General features: G+C 39.7%; 1 protein-coding gene across 4 annotated transcripts in view; it reads right to left on the bottom strand.

Moving 5' to 3' along the window:
* Nucleotides 1-923: 923 nt before the first annotated feature.
* cadm4 (cell adhesion molecule 4) overlaps nt 924-17926 on the bottom strand; it is a 235497-nt gene continuing 218494 nt past the window's right edge. For 2 of the 4 annotated variants that reach the window (XM_014975197.2, XM_014974978.2), the window contains exons 7-9: nt 11418-11504; nt 6702-6830; nt 924-2806 (exon numbers count right to left, since the gene is read on the bottom strand). In XM_014975197.2, the coding sequence (XP_014830683.1) occupies nt 2697-2806; nt 6702-6830; nt 11418-11504 (326 nt within the window). In that variant the 3' untranslated portion in view covers nt 924-2696. Of the gene's footprint in view, nt 2807-2955; nt 3035-6701; nt 6831-11417; nt 11505-17926 lie in introns of all 4 variants that reach the window. The other 2 variants (XM_014975121.2, XM_014975274.2) reach the window with 2 other exon arrangements.

The following is a 17926-nucleotide window of genomic DNA, read 5'->3' on the forward strand; positions in this document are numbered from 1 at the left end:
TTTCCCACTCCCTGCTAAGGGCAGGAATCCCCACTGAATGATGGTGCCGCCAACATGTTTGCAACAGGGATGATGAGTTCAGGGTAGTAATACACAGTGTTGGTTTTCTTCCACACATAGCGTTATGCATGTCAACAGGTTCAATTTTGGTCTCCTCTGATAATAGCACCTTTTTTCTGCATGTCTAATGTCTACATGGCTTTTGGCAAACTATGTTTTCCCCCCCCCCCCTCAACTTTCGAAAAGAGCCAAATGTGTTAAATGCACAAGTCATGGTTTTCTAGTGAATACATTCTCCAACCTGAGCAATGGATGTATTTAGATTCTGCATTTACAATGTCAATTTAGATTTATGGTCATGTTGACGTATATTTGCATTTAAACCAAACTATTTCAGTTTTAGGGGATATATTTAATAGTTTTTTTGTAGAATGCTTAAAGTTTGGGATTTGTTTTAAACTTGTTCATAACTCACTTCTTAACCAATTTTATGGGTTTCTTAGTGTTTGTGATTCTATTTGTTCTTTAATGTTCTACTAATCAAATCTCTGCACCACTCACAATACAGATGGCTCCAACATTAAATTACATTCAAGTGGACTCTCTTAATGCGAGACGTCTGAAGACAACTGGCTGCACTGAAGTTTATTTGAGGTATCAGAGCAAACATTGCTGAACCCAAAACTGGCAGAACACAAATACACCATTTAAAAAAAAAAAACATATATAATTAGCAGTACTTTGTGTTGATCTGTCAAGCAAAATCAAATCAAACCACATTGTATTTTGCGGTTGTGATGTGACAAAAAACAGTAAATTAATTCCCGCGGTACGAAAACCGAATGATTAATTTCTTTCCCCGTTTCTCTAAATGACAAACAGCACCGGCTGATCACACGGACACAAGAATCAGTCTGATGAGGTTATTTTTGTGTTCTTTTTTTTTTTATTTTGTCGTGCTTTGTTTCTTTCCCCTATAAAGAAATAGTTAGCTATATATATCAACAGTGGCACATGGACTCTAAAATAAACAGGTGTGAAAGACAGGAGAAGAGACAACTAGGCACAGGAGACAAAGAGAGAAATACTGGGAAAGAGAGGAAAGGTAAAGAGGAAAAAGAGTGAAAAATGACAGCAAGTTTATTTTTTCTACAGTAAACCCAAAAACAAACCATGGGAAGTGTACATTTCTTTAACATTTACAATTATAATAATAACAACGGCAATAATAATAACAGTAACAACAATCAGAATTGTTCAAATAATAGCAATAATTATTTTAAAAAAAATCAATAAGACCTCTGTTTTTTCATAAAGACAATTTTTTTTTTCATTTTTATATTTTCTTTAAAGATCACTGGACAGTAGTTTGTTCGGTGTTGCACCTCTAAAGGCTAATATTCTGTGTTAGTATAGTTGCTTTATAATGCGTTTCAATAGTAAACAGTTTTCTTAATTCTTAAAAGTTTAATTTAACTCATGTCACTGTTCTTTTTTATACAAACAAAGAATTCAGAGATATGTATACTTGTTCTGTGGACGTGTATGTATGGATGTGTGCATGTAGCTGCATACGCCCGTGTTGTTCTCTTCTTCGCTCCTTTTTGACAGCTCCCCTCGTCTTTTTATTGGAACTTTTTAAACCTTTTTATCCGCTTAATGACATTCTAAAATAATTAAGCTTCTCTTTAATGCCTCTGCAAGTCATATTCCTTTCTTCCTCCTTGGGAACGCAGCCCGACGCTAATCCTTTCATTATTACGGGGCCAACAACAGGGGAACGCTAGAGGAGGGGGGGAAACACTGAGAAGAAGAGGGACTGAAAGAGAGAGAGGAGAGCATGGTAACAGGTGTACGGAGAGGATGTTGAGAGTCACCTTTTTATTTCACTCTTGAACTGAAAGGAGGGGGGATCACTTTAAGTTTTCTTTTAAAAACTAGCGAAACAACAAGACATTCAGCTTATTGCCACAGTCCAGATACTTCTCGCAGCATTGGTAGGGAATTATGGACAAGCTGTGCTCCGTCGATGAGACACGACCGTAATATGAAAAATCTCTGTAATTTACCATCGAGCACAAAGTAGCTTCTGCTCAAGTTTCCCCTCCACCACCTCCTCTCTGCGCAGCTCTCCTGCTGTCCCCTTCGGTTAGAGATTGGGCTTTGTGAAATAGATTCTTCTATTCTCCAGGCGGTGAATTACAGCAGTCATCTGCCTCTAATTCCCCTTCCACTTTGGCGGCTGCACAGGCGAGGCAGAGAGGGGCCACTTTTCATTGTGTGGCCCTCTTCCTTCTTGATCTAAATAATTATGGGATCATTTCGCTTTTGCCTACATTCACTTCACTCTGTCGCCGCTCCTTCGCTCTCTCCAGCAGTCCGGGACTTACAGTACTGCATATGGCACAGTCGTTGATGTCTGGTGGGGCCAAGAGGCTCTCCGTCTCTCGGTCTGTCTCTTGGGTTACGCGAGTGTATATGGAGGAGATGGAGTGGAATGGAGTGTGATGGATTGGCTATGTGCAGTACAGTCGCTTTCAGAAGGCTGCCTGTTATGGCGAATTGTGTCGGAGTGTTTGCGTGTGTGCGTGTGTGTGTGTATTTATATATATATATACTGTATATAAGGTTGGAGGCAGGGAGAGGGAGGGGTAGGGGTATGAGGTCAGAAGAGAAGGGATTAACAAAACGAAGGGCTACAGTAGGTACTCCTTCTTGCCCTGGCTGGCGTCGTTCCCGTTGAGAAAGGCCTCCTGCACCTCGCCGTGTTCGTCCAAGCCGCTGGCCTCATGGGTGAGATAGGAGCCTGGATGGGAAGAGCGAGAGAACAGAGGGAGAGAGAAAGAGAGAAGAGGGAGATTGTAGGGGGGTGGTTAGGTGGCAAAGCGTCATGATCGTTGCAGCGCCATGCAGCGTTTTCACACCAATCAGCGCTCATATTACCGTGCTCCATACCTACAACTGATTAATCCATTAGTTTACTGATTGTTAGGTCAATACCAGGCAAGGATAGGCTCTCGTGTACGGTATGAGCCTTACGGGGCAGAGAATTAGAGGTGGCGGATGGACGCATGGAGTCAGAGGAGAAGGAGGTAATAGAAAAAAAGAGAATTATAGACAGAGTAAAAGAAGGAGAGGGAGAGAAGAAAAAAATTGGTAGAAAAGGATGGAGGTAATGTTAAGTGCAGGAGAACAAAATTTTTGCTTGCATCAGCCACAAAACTATTCCAACTTATTTCAAAAACCATAACCCAGGGGGTTTGTTTGGGGCGCCGTTTTTCACAAAACACGTTTTAATCTGGTTGCAGGACCTATGAAGATGGATATGATTCTGCTGCGGTTGCACCTCCTGTCTACATGCATAATATTAATAAAATAACTACATAATAACAGCTGTTCTCCTCTGACTTATGTTGTTCAGTTCCGGCGTGCTCCACTGCGAGCACACCTTTAGACTCAACACCTTCAAACAGAGTAAGGGTCATAACACCTGTTCACGATTGTAAGTCAACAAGTTCTGATTTAAAGTCAAAGCTTTTCAAAACAGAGTATTTATTTCTTGGCAAAGCAACCGGTTAAAAATGACTAACAAGAACAATTTGATTTCATCTCCCTGGGAAAAAAAAAACAAAAAAAAAACTGTTTTCAAGGGTTTACGAGAAGGCCAAATAACCTGCTTTAAATTCAGGGTTACATCAAGGGCTTTCTGATTTGGTCAAAATGTAATAATGGCCAGAACTGCAGCACATGAAGTGATATAAACGCCAAAAATAAAAGATGACATGAATTAAATTTAAGATATAGCTGAAGACAATTTAAGTCTGTTTAGGAGAGTTAGGCTTATTTGTCCAAGGCTTTAAGTTGAATATGACCATGCAGACATCAGTACATCACCTTATTAAAAAAAATCAGTTTTAGAAAGCTTTTACAACTATCCATAATTAACAAATTATATAAATAAATTATATAATAAATTAAATAGAGTTCCATCTATGAAAATGGATAGGACAGGAAGCTCTTTCCATCAAGATATAGGTTCAAGCTCAAGCAAGTAATAGGAAAAGAAAGTATTTTTATTATTTGTCTAATGTAAAGTGGGCTCATGCCAATCAAAGTCAAAATGAGCCTGATTTTGTAGCATAAGGTCCAAACATCAACTGCGCTAAGATGTCGCTCCATGTAATCAGAGCTGAGAGATGGGATGGTGAGAACCAAAAGTCAGATCCAGTGAAAGGAAACAGCCACATCCAGACTGGAGAAAGGAACTGGATATTCTGGTAAAGAAGATTTTTAAAAGAAGAATCTGATGTGTTTAAAGGGCTCAGAGAATCAGTGTCCCCGTTTCTTCTTTTTACTTAAAAAAAATACTGTTGAGTAGTTCTCAAAATCAGGTTAAACCCGTTCTTTAATCTCTAGAGAGGGAGGAGGAACTTTGACCTGTTCAACTTTAAAAACTTTCACACCCAGAGATGTGTCTCTTTTAGGGTTAAATGATATGTTTGATGTTTTATTTCTCTGTTGACTAATCATTACAGATTAGTGTGATTACTAATAAGTTAACTCCAAATTATATTAGTGAAAAAGCTCCAATAATCATTCAATTTAATCCAAGAGTTAATATTATTGGTTCTTATAGAAGTTATAGTTTTTTTTTCTGCATATACAAAACCTTTTCACTGGACTTCAGCCAAGGGATGTTTCTGCAGTAGTGGCTATGCTAGAAAAGAGAACAAAACCCATGAAGCGTCTCTCATGTGTTTAACTTTTAAGAATAAAAGATGCCCAACTCTTGATTTGATTTGTTTTGATTCAGGCCTTCTTTTGTTCCGCAATGCCGGATTACTGTTCAAATAAATACTTCACTTTTTCTGTTTTTAAAAAGTTACTGTTCAAATAAATACTCAACTTTTTCCTGTTTTTGGTGAGCAAGAATTACAAATACTATTTCTACTTGCTAAATGCCAGAATAATGAGAGAGACCTTTTTAATGGAGTTATTTAAAGTAGCCAGTTCAACTTCACTCAGATCACTATATAAACAAATTAGAAAGGCTCAGATGATGACACATGGTGACATTTGTCTATTCAAACATGTATACCCAGAGGACAAACCCCACGGGAAAATCCACTCATCATCCCACTGAGGACAGAGATGGGGTCTGGTGAAATGTGTGCACATCAAATCTAGAACAAAAGCAGAAGACTGCATGAAGATGCTGTCTGAAGAGGGTGTTCAGAGGGTTATCGACAATGACGTAAGTCCTGGATGGACAGGCACTGGAAAGCTACTTAGAGCGGAAGAAATCATAATCCAAAAGCAACATAAAAAACCAGACTGCAGTTTGGAAATGCCCCCGGTAACAGAGAACACTATGAGGAAGAATGCTAAAGAATGAGTGCAAATGGGTCTTCTACATGGATCATGGCCACAAGCATGCAGACAAATTAATTACAAACTGCTTAAGGATGACAAATTAAATGTTTTGGAGCGCAATCATATAGCCTGATTTCAGCTCCATGGAAAATGTGTTGCAGAGTAGCCTACAAATCTGCCTCTGTTACGTCAGTTCAGTCAGGAGGAATGAGCCAAATGTTCCAGCAAGCTACTGTGGATCCATGGTGGAAGGACATACAGAACATTTCACACAAGCTGCACAGTTTAAAAGGCAATTCCAGCAAATACTAAGGACAAGTACTGTATGTACTTTCCTTATATTCTTCTGAGAACGAGAAAGGTTTTCAGAATCCAAAAAAGAAAATTATTATTCTGGCATTCAGCAAACAGAAAAGTAAGCTGCATGTTTTCTAACATCAGGTCTCAACTGAGTATCTGCTACAAGGAAATTCCTAGACAGTGACTGAGGTTGGAACGGACCTTTCACTGCATCTTCTCCAACAACGCTGTACTCCGCTACCTGGTTTCAACTGAATAAGCAGCTACATGTAACTCAGAGAGGGGCTTGTCTTTGCAAGTTGATGAGGAACTGTTGTGGGAGAAAGGCTGGTGTAATACAGAAGCAACACCAGCAGAAGTTATCTCACAGCTGAAGAGTCCTTTCAGTCACAAAGTGAGTGACACTCTATTTCTCCTCACCATAGGGGTTGACTGACACGTTGACAGTTACAATGGACCAAAGACAAAGCTCTAATGGCCTCTGTCTCAACATTGATTGGTCGTAACAGTGCTGTCTCTCTGCTGATTGGCGGTCAAGTCATGGTGGATGTTGACAGACAGCTTGTCTGGCCATTGGGGGAGTTATCCTGTTTGCAGCTAGCTGCACTATTCCTACATTATTTATTGGCAGCTGCTGAACATAGTGTAACACTTCCAATAATGGGGGCACTTATAAAGATAGGAAACAGTGGGAGGCTTCCTCTGAGACTTGATGAACTAACATACAGTCATAAAACATCTACGAAACGCCTGTCTTTCCTGTCCCACTCTTTCTCTTTGGCTTCTCGGGTCAAGATCATTTATTATGGACAGCACTTTGCCAGAGAGGAGCATCCAATCCATCCTGGTTTCTGTTGACAATTTTAACACGTTAGTTTAAGTGATTGTTCACACAGAATCTAGATGTATCCAACTATTAATAAACTTTTAATAGGAAGTTTACCAGAAGCTACAGCTGTAGGGAACCTTGCCAGTAGTAAAAGAATACCGTGTTATATTAGTGTTGTGCATTCGAGAATATGCTCTACCTTTCTGCCGGACAGAGCACCAGATGGTGACAATGAGGACACAGATGACGGTGAAAACCAGAAGGGCCAGAACGCCACCTATCACTGCATACGGTACTGCGCTGTGAGTCTCAACCACTGCGCCAGGGTCTGAAAAAGAACAGAGCAAAAGGGAAAAAAAAAAGAGAGAAAAACTGTGCATCAGTTCAGCGTTGGGTAATTTAATAGGGACGTATGCAGATAAATGGAAGAGACAGAGGACTCCAGGCAAAGAAACTGAGACAAAGAAATAGATGGATCAAAATGAAAGCAGGACATAAAGGGGAGGACAAAGAAAGCCCGTTAAAACGTTAGCATGGGAGGGGGTACCAGGAGCAAGACGTGAGAAAAGAAAATTCGATATCTCCCACCCAACTTGCATTATCACCCTTCATCACCCCCCACTGCACAGAATGCCAGACAATCTGAATGAGTGAGAAAAAGGAAAAATGAGAAGAGTGAATAAAGAAATAAGGTAGTCAGCCTCTACAAAGACCACTTCTTCCAAGCACCTGTCAGGAGAACAATGCAGTTTGAGTGATGGAAACTTTAAGTGTGTTTAGAATCCGTGTAGTGCAACCGTCAAAAAAAAAAAAAAAAAAAAAAAAAACCTCAACCCAGAATGAACTAGAGGAGATAAAAGGCTTGAAAAACCCGCGACCATTTTTAGATAAAAATGAAAACACAAGCATGTAATACTGTAAGCCTAAAAACACCTTATAATAACTTCAGAATCTGCTTCAAAGTAAAACACAGTTCAATAAAGAAAAAGAGAAGAAAGTTTGAACACCGTCGGTGTGTTGCAGTCTTTATCACTCAGTGATATCAGAAGAACGCAGTGCAGTTAGTGGGTGGGATTACTGGTTATCTCAGATAAAAGAGTAAAATAATTACCTTTAATTTCTAAATTAGCCCATTTGTGATGTGAAGAAATATTTTCTCCCCTGTCCGATTTAATCTGCTTTTACTGTTTTTTTTTGGTTTTTTATTGTCACACTTAAACGTTTCTGTAACAAACTGTTCTATAACAGGTTTGACTACCGAAGCCTCGGGAAAGAACTCTAACTCCAGACTGATCGACATCAGTCAGTTTATTTTTCGTCTCATCATTACATCAGTGTATGATTTATGTGATTTCTTTATTGTGCAGATCAGGCAGTTATCTGGCCTGGTTGGGGAAACTAAGCAAAATAATATGGTCGATTAATCACAACATAGCAATTTAGGTAAACATACTCACACACAGGTTGGTTTGGATGTTTTCTGTAACTGACTCTTGATTTTGAACATTCATTTTGAATTCATATTATGTTCAAATCACACATTTTGTCTTCAGCCAGAAGCAAACCAGCTGGGTTCAGACACAAAAGAGAATAAGCTAAATCTTGCATATGTTCTTTCACTTCCTGTAGGCTCCCTGCATTATTTGCAATAAGCTCCATTTTTGATGGGTTAAAATCAATCAGGACACCAGAGTTAACCTCATAGACTGGGAAGAGGCTTTTCACTCATCTCTATGGAAAGGATAACAGGTAAGAACTTGCAGTTAATGGGCTGTAACATTCAATTAGTCCTCTGAAGGAAAGTCGAGCCCTGAGATATTGGGATGATCAGGACTCGTTAGCTAAATAAGGAACCTGCAGCTAAATTGTTAGTTTCGCTTAATATACTTGTTTGGACTGCACAGCTTCAACAACAACGACTGTGGCAACAACAAAAGCAGCATGCATAAAGAAAAAAAAAAAAAAAAGAAGCTTAAGATTGCATTCGAGATGAAATATACATGTCCGTGGAGTCCGGACAGCTGAGGCGCTGACAATAACAAAAACCTTTTGATGTGTTGCTGGGGAGCCCAACAGAAGGCAAGGCAGTTATTGATTCAGGATCCTTAGACTTCCATTGGACAGAATTAAAACATGAATCATTAATAAAGTGCTAACACGCAGATCAAAAGGAGAAGGAGAGATTGATGGAGGAGAAGCAGGAGAAAAAATGAAGAAAAGAAAGCTCATTCTTGTATATGTATTCCTTGGGCTCTCCCAAGGCGCTTTAATAAACTGATTAAGTGCATGATCACGTATTGACAGATGCGTGTATTATCAAAATGAATGCATCTGCAGCAACATGACGCATGGGATTCAAATGCATTAAGACAGAGCAGTTGGCCAAAGCAATATTTCACAGGAGCAGAAAGAACCAAGCACTAAAGTGCACCTCATTCCCCCCATGCCATCCTATTCTTAATCTGCTGCAGCCCAGAGCTCCACAGGAAATGACTGACGTTATTTAAAATTGTGCTGTTTCTCCGAGGAGCCCCATGGAAGATGCACCAACGTTGACTAAACATCCGCCAAAGTGTTCTTTCTTTACAGCTTTTCTTAAGACGTTTTTTTTTTTTTTTTTTTTACTGCATCTCCTCGCATGCCGCAGGTGAACATCCTCCACCTGCCACAGAAGATGGCAGAGGCAAAAAGAGAGAACAAGAGGGTTGCTCCTGCTCCCTGTGCCTCGTCTCTCCTTTTAAGCAACAGAGCAGACAGATAAGCTGAAGATGTGGGAAAAAAAAGAAAGAAGAGATTACAGCGAGCATGTCTTTGTGGAAGAGCATTTATGAGATAAGTAGATTCTTTTAGATGGAAAGAATTGAAAACCGGTGGAGATTTTTAAGTTACGCATTCAGGATACCAAAGTAATGGCGGGGTGGGTTTCTTAGACCTGCTGTGTTGCACTTTTCTGGCAAAATGTGATCAAAAACACCACCTGGATCCCCACTTTCACACCCCTGCTTTGCACTCCACACGTTTGTGTGTGTTTATGCGTGTATGTGCATGTGTGCAGATAAATATATTGCTCTAGTCCTCTGGAGGCCTATGTCAGTCTCTAAGCTCTTCACGCAGATTCATTAACAGTACCCACCAAGCGGCAGAAAAACCAGCCGAACATCACAGACTCGCAAACACAAACGCTGACTGGGCGATGTGTTTGTTAGCAGGGAGGCATCAAACAGCCGGCGATAAGGAACCAGAGAAGGTGATCGCTCCGCGTGGCGCATATCTGAGCTTACAGAGGCACATATACTAATGCAAATAGAGGGTCGAGGAAGGTCGAGGCATAAATAAAAAAATGTGTGCGTGTGTGGAGGCAGATGCAAGTGTGGGAAGAGGCCACCGGAGAGCGGCGGGATTGGTGGCGAGGAGGGCGGCACCAGAAGCTGAGCAGGAGACGACAAAGAGAGAGACGGAGGGCAAGAGAAGCTGTAACCTGCAAGAGACGGGTCACGAGAATAATGGAGGAGGCTGGAGCCACAGCAGTTTTATCCCTACTTCTTTATTTTTTTGCCATTTTAATCTGCATGCAGAGAGCGGTGTTACGCATGTCTCCATTATCACTGAAAATACTTTGTTAATAAGAAATGACTTTGGACTTTCAAGGAGTCTGTTTGGTAAAATTGATTTATACTTTCATTCTCCCCACCACGGAGCAGTAATGGCAACAATATACGCGCTCACACATGGAGTGTTAAATGTGCCAGCAAACAAATTACACCATGAATTCAGTTAATTAGACTTCGAGTGAGCGAATTTCAAAATTAAAAGCACAGTGCCAAGATGGTCACAGCTAACAGAATTATGTGAGCGATGAATTGGAGGAAGTAATTTTAGCTAAGTAGCCACAACCAGATTTTTTAAAATGAAACAGTTTGCTCTTGAAAACACAAGAATTGAAGAACTGTAAATTCTTGAAGTATAAACTGGACTACTAAATGGATATTTCAACATAGAAGAAGGCAACGTTTTTGAATCATATGTGTTTTCAAACATTGATTTTCTGTTGGTGATGTTAAATCCCTAAACATCTTAGCCTTTTTACTGAAAAACTTTGCAGTGCCTAGCCAAAAGTTTCAAGCCGCTTTAACTTTTTCACTATTCCAACACAAAGTCGTGCATAATTTGAAAGTGTAGGGAAAAATGATAAATGCCTTTCAATATTTTTATGGGTACAATTCTATAAGTTGTGTCATGCATTTGTTTTCAGCCAATACCCTTTGCAGTAACAGAAACAAGACTTTTGGAGTGTTTACCAGGTTTCTACAATTGATGTATTCTTTTCTTAATAACTCAAGCTCTGTCCGATTAATGGACGGCCATTTCAAATGCTCATTGGAGATCATTTGAACAAACATCTTTACAGGACAGTCGTATCCATATTGTAATTAAATGAAACACAGCAAATAAATTATTTAGGGTTGTCAGAGAAAAAGGAGCTTAACATAAATGCCTGATATAATTTACAGATTTTATGTAAAAAAAAAAAAAAAAAAAAAAATCATTTTCCTTGCACTTGACAATTACGCAGTACTTCCTGTTTGTCTATCATATAAAATTCCACTAAAATGCTTACGCTTTTTTGGAACAAAGGTATGAATACTTTTCAAAGGAATTATAAGTTCGATAAATCAATTTGATTCGTCAATCTTTCATTAATTAAGGAGCTAAACCATGGCTTTACATATTACATTGCAATATATATATGCTATTTAAGCTTTGCATCATTATTAAGTTTATGTTGATTAAAAAAAACAAAAAAACATCACATTAATAAATGAATTTGATCTTCTTGCAGGTTACAGCATTCTCTTTGCAGTCTTGCTTTGAGGGCAACAGAGGTGGGAGGAGAAAGTGTGTGTGCAAGTTTTACCTTTTGGGTCCAGAAAGTGGCTAGTAGGGGTGCTAGTAGGCTGGATGGGTGAAGTGGTAGGGGCCATGGTAGTGACTGACACATTTTCTACAGACAGACAGGGAATGGAATGGCACAGACACACACAAACACTATTATCTACGGCATGCAGGGAAACTACAAAACACAGACATAGGTTCTACATTTGCACAGCACATAATACATGGCAGGCGATTTGCTGAATGTAAATATTAATTGAGTTAATGGGTGATCTTCTGTCAGTTTTGGGAGACAGACAAAATTACAGATGAAGAAGCAACATCAGAGACATGTGCAGAATATAAAGCAGATTCCCAAAACCTGAACATCTTTTATGCAATGTTTTTTTTTTTTTTTCCCCCCCCCCAGTAAAACCCAAATGAAACCGTTGCGATAAGTGGTCAAAACCTTAAAAACCTTGTTGATAAACCTTTTGATCGATTTCAGTATTCAGCTTTCGTATGAATCTTATTAACATGCCAAATATTGTCCGGGCATATTTGCCCACTCCGCTTTGAAAAAATGTGTAAAAATCAATCAAACTGTGAGGACAGCCTCTTGGACCAGCTCCTCTCCTGTCTCATCAATTTGGAAAAAAAACATCCAGTTTTTGTAATGCGGCTGCTGTCTCATATTATCTCCAATTATTTATGACTGGCTTCGCTGTACCATGATAAATAAATAATTCTGGGCATTTTTGTGCCCTTCTCTTGACTGGTAGCTGTGTACAGTTAGCTCATTTTCATCCTTAACCTTTTTGACCTCTCTGAAAAGCTTTGTTAAACGATGCAAATGAGTAATTGTCAGGAAAGTCCTCATGGGGCAGCAAAACATTACTTCAGGATAATTAGATTTACTGTAACTGATCGCAGGTCTGATCTCAGGAGGACTGAATAAAAGTTTTGGAATGATTTATAAGGGTCTTGTTTTTCTTCTTGCACCACAAGAACTTGGTGATTTACCAGGGGCATGCACACCTTTGACTTTCACTCTATAACTAATAAAGTCACTCTAAAATAAGATTATGAATTGCAAAGAAGTTTTCTTTTTCGTTTCCCAAGCTGCAACAAAACAAAGTTTGCTGTATTTCAGGGAAGAAATAATCTTTTTACAGCTTTACAGGGCAGTCAAGTGGAACCCCCCTTTGAAAATGTGTCGGCTCTGCCTTTTCAACGTTTTGGGTCATAAAAGAGAGGTGTTTTAAATATTTCAGAATTTTCATTCACTTTGAAATAAATCACAGCTACAGAGATCTAACCTCAGTAAGTACAATGGCGCTATTACCATGTTTCAATGTATGCATGTTCTTTTGATGATGTGCCATGTTGTGTCAAACAAAGAGAGTTTTGGTCCAAAACAACAAGCTTTGTTACTTCACACCATCCAGCAGATATATGGGGAATACACCAGATCGATTCCTGTCAGCCTTTACTCTCTCTGAGTATTTTCCATGCCCTTTTGTCAAATCAGGGCCTTATCCAGTTCTTGTAAAGCCACCGTTATCCCATTTCCTCCAATTAATGAGATGCAATCACGTGAATTTACAAAGTGATGCAAAACAGTAATATTCTTAAATGTGATTAATCCCTTCAACTATCTGAATAGGTTTAAAGCAGAAGTTTACAATAGAAAAGACAAGCTTCAAAAGGTTGATGAAAATCTACCTGGCAGACTGGGATTCATCTTCAAGTCCATTGGAATAAATCAGGAATTAATTTGTGACCAATGACACATTTCCCAAGCTTCGGTGGAAGCAGTGAAAGTCTGACAGATGCACACTCGTTGGAGCAGCGCCATGCGGGGGAACTGTCTCATTTGATGCTGAACAATAGCTTGGATCCTGACACCATCCTCCAAATCAATGGGAAAAACACAATGGCAAATGGAGAGGTAGAAAGAGACAAGTTCATATTGCTGTTAAACGGAAAATAATGGCTGACAAGAAGTACGAGGGAAATGAATAGGTAGGTGAGTGTGTGCGTGTGTGTGTGCGTGTTCGTGTTTATGAGTGCACCGTCCTCGGCACTTTTGAAGTCAGAAAAATCTGTCTTCATCAAAGTAACTTGAAAACTAACTGCAACGTGCGAAGCAGAGCTTGTTTTCAAAGGTTTTGGCTCTCACACATGCATGGTCATTCATGCTAGGTGAGCACATATGCTCACACAACAATGCGTAGTTGCTCCCCCCTCCTCCCCCAACATACACACACAGAGATGCTGCCCTTTCTCCTCAGAAGTAATTTATTGGTAAGTATTCCTCTGTCTCTTCTCCCTATTTCTCCCACTGGCCCTGAGATCATCAATCTCTTTTTGCACTCTTCTTATGTCAGCACTATACTTCCCTGCCTCCTGCTTTGTTTTTTCTCCTTACTTCAAGGCTAGCCTGTGTCTTTCTCCCTTTGAAATAAGTGTGTGATGCATTCTATAAAAAGACGAAGCAAAAGGGCGTAGGAAAAAAAAATCTATTTAAAGAGAAATTACCAAACTCCATCCACAGAGCTGTGGAAAAGTCTGGCTTTTTTCCCTTTTTTTTGTCAAACTACATTATGTTTTGTATTACCAAAACGTATTAACAAAATAGCATAACCCGAGTAAACACAGAAAGCAGTTTTTAAATGAATGAATTGAGCAAAAACACTCAATTCAGCAGTAAAATAATGAAAGGCAAACCGGGAAGTTCATCTTTGAGTGGCTCCAAAAGAAAGAAAATATATGCAATTAAGGTTTTGGAGTGATCTAGTAGATGTTTACTTAAATCCGAATGAAACAGGAGCATGAGCTTAAACACAATGTTTATGGTTGAACATCCTCCAATCTGGCTGAATTAAAACAAAACTTATGGCTAAATATTGTAAATTCTTGATGTTGCAAAGGGAAGAACAAGTAATTTTTATGTGTGGGTGTCTTTACTTTTTCCCATAGGATCATGTTTGCTTGAATACCTTTTTTTTTACCTTCATAAACTATAATTTAAGCTCCCTTTTTAAATTTAAGTAACATTTGTCTGGTATTAACATTTGTTTGATAATTTAAAATGTTTACAAAAAAAAAAAAAAAAAAAAAAAAAAAGCAAAAACTGAGGAAATCTTTGAAGAAGCCAAAGCTTTTTATGGCACCGTAAGCCTCAATGCGGAGCCAAAGTGCTCCATGTTTCTGTGTGCCTTGAGCCTTTGGGATGAATATTATAATAGCTGGGATCGCTGCTCTAATTAACTGCGAAATGATTAATGTCTTACCTTAATTTACTCACTTTGTTTAACTTTTTCTTATGTTTCTAGAATCTAATACTTCCTCTTTGTTCTTTCCAATCAGCCGTAACCTAGCCCCTCATTTGCACCCCATGCTTTCGCTAGACTTCATTTGGCCGCCTCAGCTGGCTTCTCTAGTTTCTTTCCTCCGTGGCTACATTCCCTCGCCGCCGCTCTTCAGCTTAATTAAGGAGAATGCCGTACAGCTGTCGTTCTCTTGGCCGATAGCATCCCTTTTTTTCCCCCTCCACATCATATTGTTATTCATTAACACTATACGCCTGCCAATCAGACACGCAGCCCACGTTATTTCCAGGGATGGGTGAGGCAGCACTTGCGATAATGACGTTGCTGCTTGTATCTCATTCTTGCAGTGGTGCGCCTGAGGAGACTGCATCACCAGCATGGATTCTTTCATGTTCAGCTTTCATGATTATAAGGGCCTTGCCCGGAGCGGTTTATGTCTATCCAGTTGTCTATGAGTGAGCTGAGTGTTAGATATTGGTGGAAGGTCCATGGCTGAGGGCAAGGAGGCCAACGCTGTTCAACTGAAGGCTCATTCAAAATTTACTGTGCCGTCAGGTGCATAGTCATAGTGTGGAAGGAGGCAGAGCTGGAGACAAACCCGTCTCTGAGTTATCTCGGAGTCTGGCTCCGTCTGTCACTAGCCTCCAACCTTTTTGGTCTCTCCTCTCATTCTGTGCACTTTTAAAAGTCTCGCTTCATTAAATGTAGGTCTGTGTTTTTTTTTTTTTTATTCCGACCATCTTGACAGCTCATTACAACTGTCAAGAAGACACCGACTAATCCCTGTTCACCTCTCTATCAACGCTACCTGTCCTTTTCATCTTCCTGTCATCCCATTCTGTTTTCAAAGAATCTTAGAAGAACATTATTAGTCCTCCAGTTCTCTCCGTTCCCTTCTCCCCGCTGGTTTTCAGATGTCTATCCATGTATGTAAGCGTACTTTTTATGTAAAAGATTTCTATCGTTCTCTCTCAGTCTGTCTTCTTGCATTTCTCCATTGGTCTGCAATTCAATCCTAATTGGTTTTACTGGCTTGGCAATTCATCTCAGGGCTGCAGCTCAGTTAAATTACGTAAGGCGGCCCAGTGGACCTTAGCAGGATTGTGGACTTTTATCTACAGCGTTCTGCAAAAAAGTAATACATCTTGGACTTTTTTCACCTCATGTCATATTACAACCACAAACTTCAATATATTTTATAGGGACTTCATGGACTAGACCAACACAAAGTAATACATAAAGTGGAAGAAAATTGAAATGTGCTTACGAGTAAAAATCTGAAAAACTTGCAGTATGTTTGAATTCAGTCCAATTTCTTCTTATTCCCCTGAATAAAATTCAGCCTAACCAGATGATCGCTAAACTTTTTGAGAACACCAGTGAACAAACGAGACATGCCAGGACTAAAGATGTGGAGCATTTTCAAACAGGGTAAAATAACAAAATCCAAAGATTTGGGCATCTCACCAAGAACCGTTCATATTCTGATAATGTAAAAAAAGTTTGGCAACAGCTGCAAAGGTACCAGGACAAGACTGTACGCTGACAGGCCAGACTAGGAGAAGATTAATCAAAGAAGCAGCCAAGATAACGCCGGCCAGGCTGCACAGCTCAGATGGAAGAACCTGTTGTCAGTTTGGCACAAGCAAAGTAGGGGACCGAACAACATGTGCAAGAAAAAAAAAAAAAAAAAAAAGAGTTTTTGGCCTATTGTGCAAATCCCCTCCTGAGGGAAATACCAACACCGTAAACACACCTCCTCCAAGGGGCAGCATCGTGCTGTGGGGACGCTTTTCATCAGCAGGGACAGGGAAAATGGGATGGAGCGAATAAAGGCTGGAAAACACTTGAAATCGGAGCAAAGGTAAGGCCAGTATACATACAGCCAGAGCTGAAACGGTTTAAATCAAAGCATATTCATGTGCTAACATGACTTAGTCAAAGTCCAGATTGATATCCAACTAAGAAATTAAAATTCACAGATGCTCTCCAGGTAATCAAACTGAGCCTGAGTGAGGGGATGCTGCATATGTTCTGTGAGGATTCACACATCAGCTCAATGCAACCACACATCATCATCTTCCTGAAATAATGGTCTAAGTCATTTTTGGCCAAAAATTATTTTATTTTTTTGCCTGAATCATCTTTTGACAAAAAAGAGATGGTGTTTTTATTATTTTCCAAAATAATTTTTGGCATAAAAATGACTTGGGCCTTTATTTTAGGAAGGTGGTGATATGGCACTTTCTTAATATCCCTTTCACTTCATTCCTATTCCCTACTTTCTGCTCATATATTACAAATCTATCCAAATATAATACATAACAGTTTGTGGTTTCAAGGTGTGAATACTATTGGAAGGCAACATATTCACTTGAAAAATTATGTTTATCACTTCACAATGGCAGCAAAGGAATGAAACAACCAACAAAAGAAAAATGCTTAAAAAATTTTCCCCAGGAGAGTTTCTACCTTCACGAGCATCAAGTTGGTCTCCCTTCATAAAGAGACCAACACACCTGCATCAACTGACTTTTACCTGAGCTTTTGGTGGAAAATAACTCTCTACGTGAGCTATATTTTTTTTATTTTGAACCTGCAATAAAACTCTTTATTTTCCGCTGACTCATTTCATATCTTCCAGCGCTCCCTCTTTGCTTTCACCTCCTTCCCCAGTGCACTGTGGGATTCCCTCTGGGAAGACCGGGAGCCAAGCGAACTGACATTTAGTTTATCTGACAAGCCGAGGTACTGAATTCTAACCCGCCTTCGACCTCCATCGTCCTTCCTCTATAACTTTCACTCTTTTCTTCGCTCTCTCCATCACTTTGTGCCTCGCTCACTATTCCCATCACCCGCTCTTTCCCAACTCCTCACACCTCAACGCTTATGCTACACCCTCCCGCATAAAGAAACTGAAGTGCAGATGGACCTATAATAGGGGGCAAATGGGTGGCAAGGTGAGAAACAGTGGTGGTGTTGGAGAAGTGAGGAGAGAAGGAGGAGGTTGAACAGGAGGTGCAAAAGAGGTGAGAACAGTGAGTAGAGCATAAAGGCGGCTAGATATTGAGGAAAAACATATGGAGAGCTTGAGTGTGTGCAGTGAAGCAGACAGAAGAGAGAGAACGGTTGTAGAAGAAAGACTGAAACAAAAAAAAATCAACATAAAAAGCTTGATCTTTTTTTCTGACACAACAGTGATTAAGAATAAGGGAAT

Source organism: Poecilia mexicana, unplaced genomic scaffold (assembly GCF_051168715.1).
Source record: "Poecilia mexicana isolate PSO_F unplaced genomic scaffold, ASM5116871v1 scaffold_16, whole genome shotgun sequence".
NCBI lineage: Eukaryota > Metazoa > Chordata > Actinopteri > Cyprinodontiformes > Poeciliidae > Poecilia > Poecilia mexicana.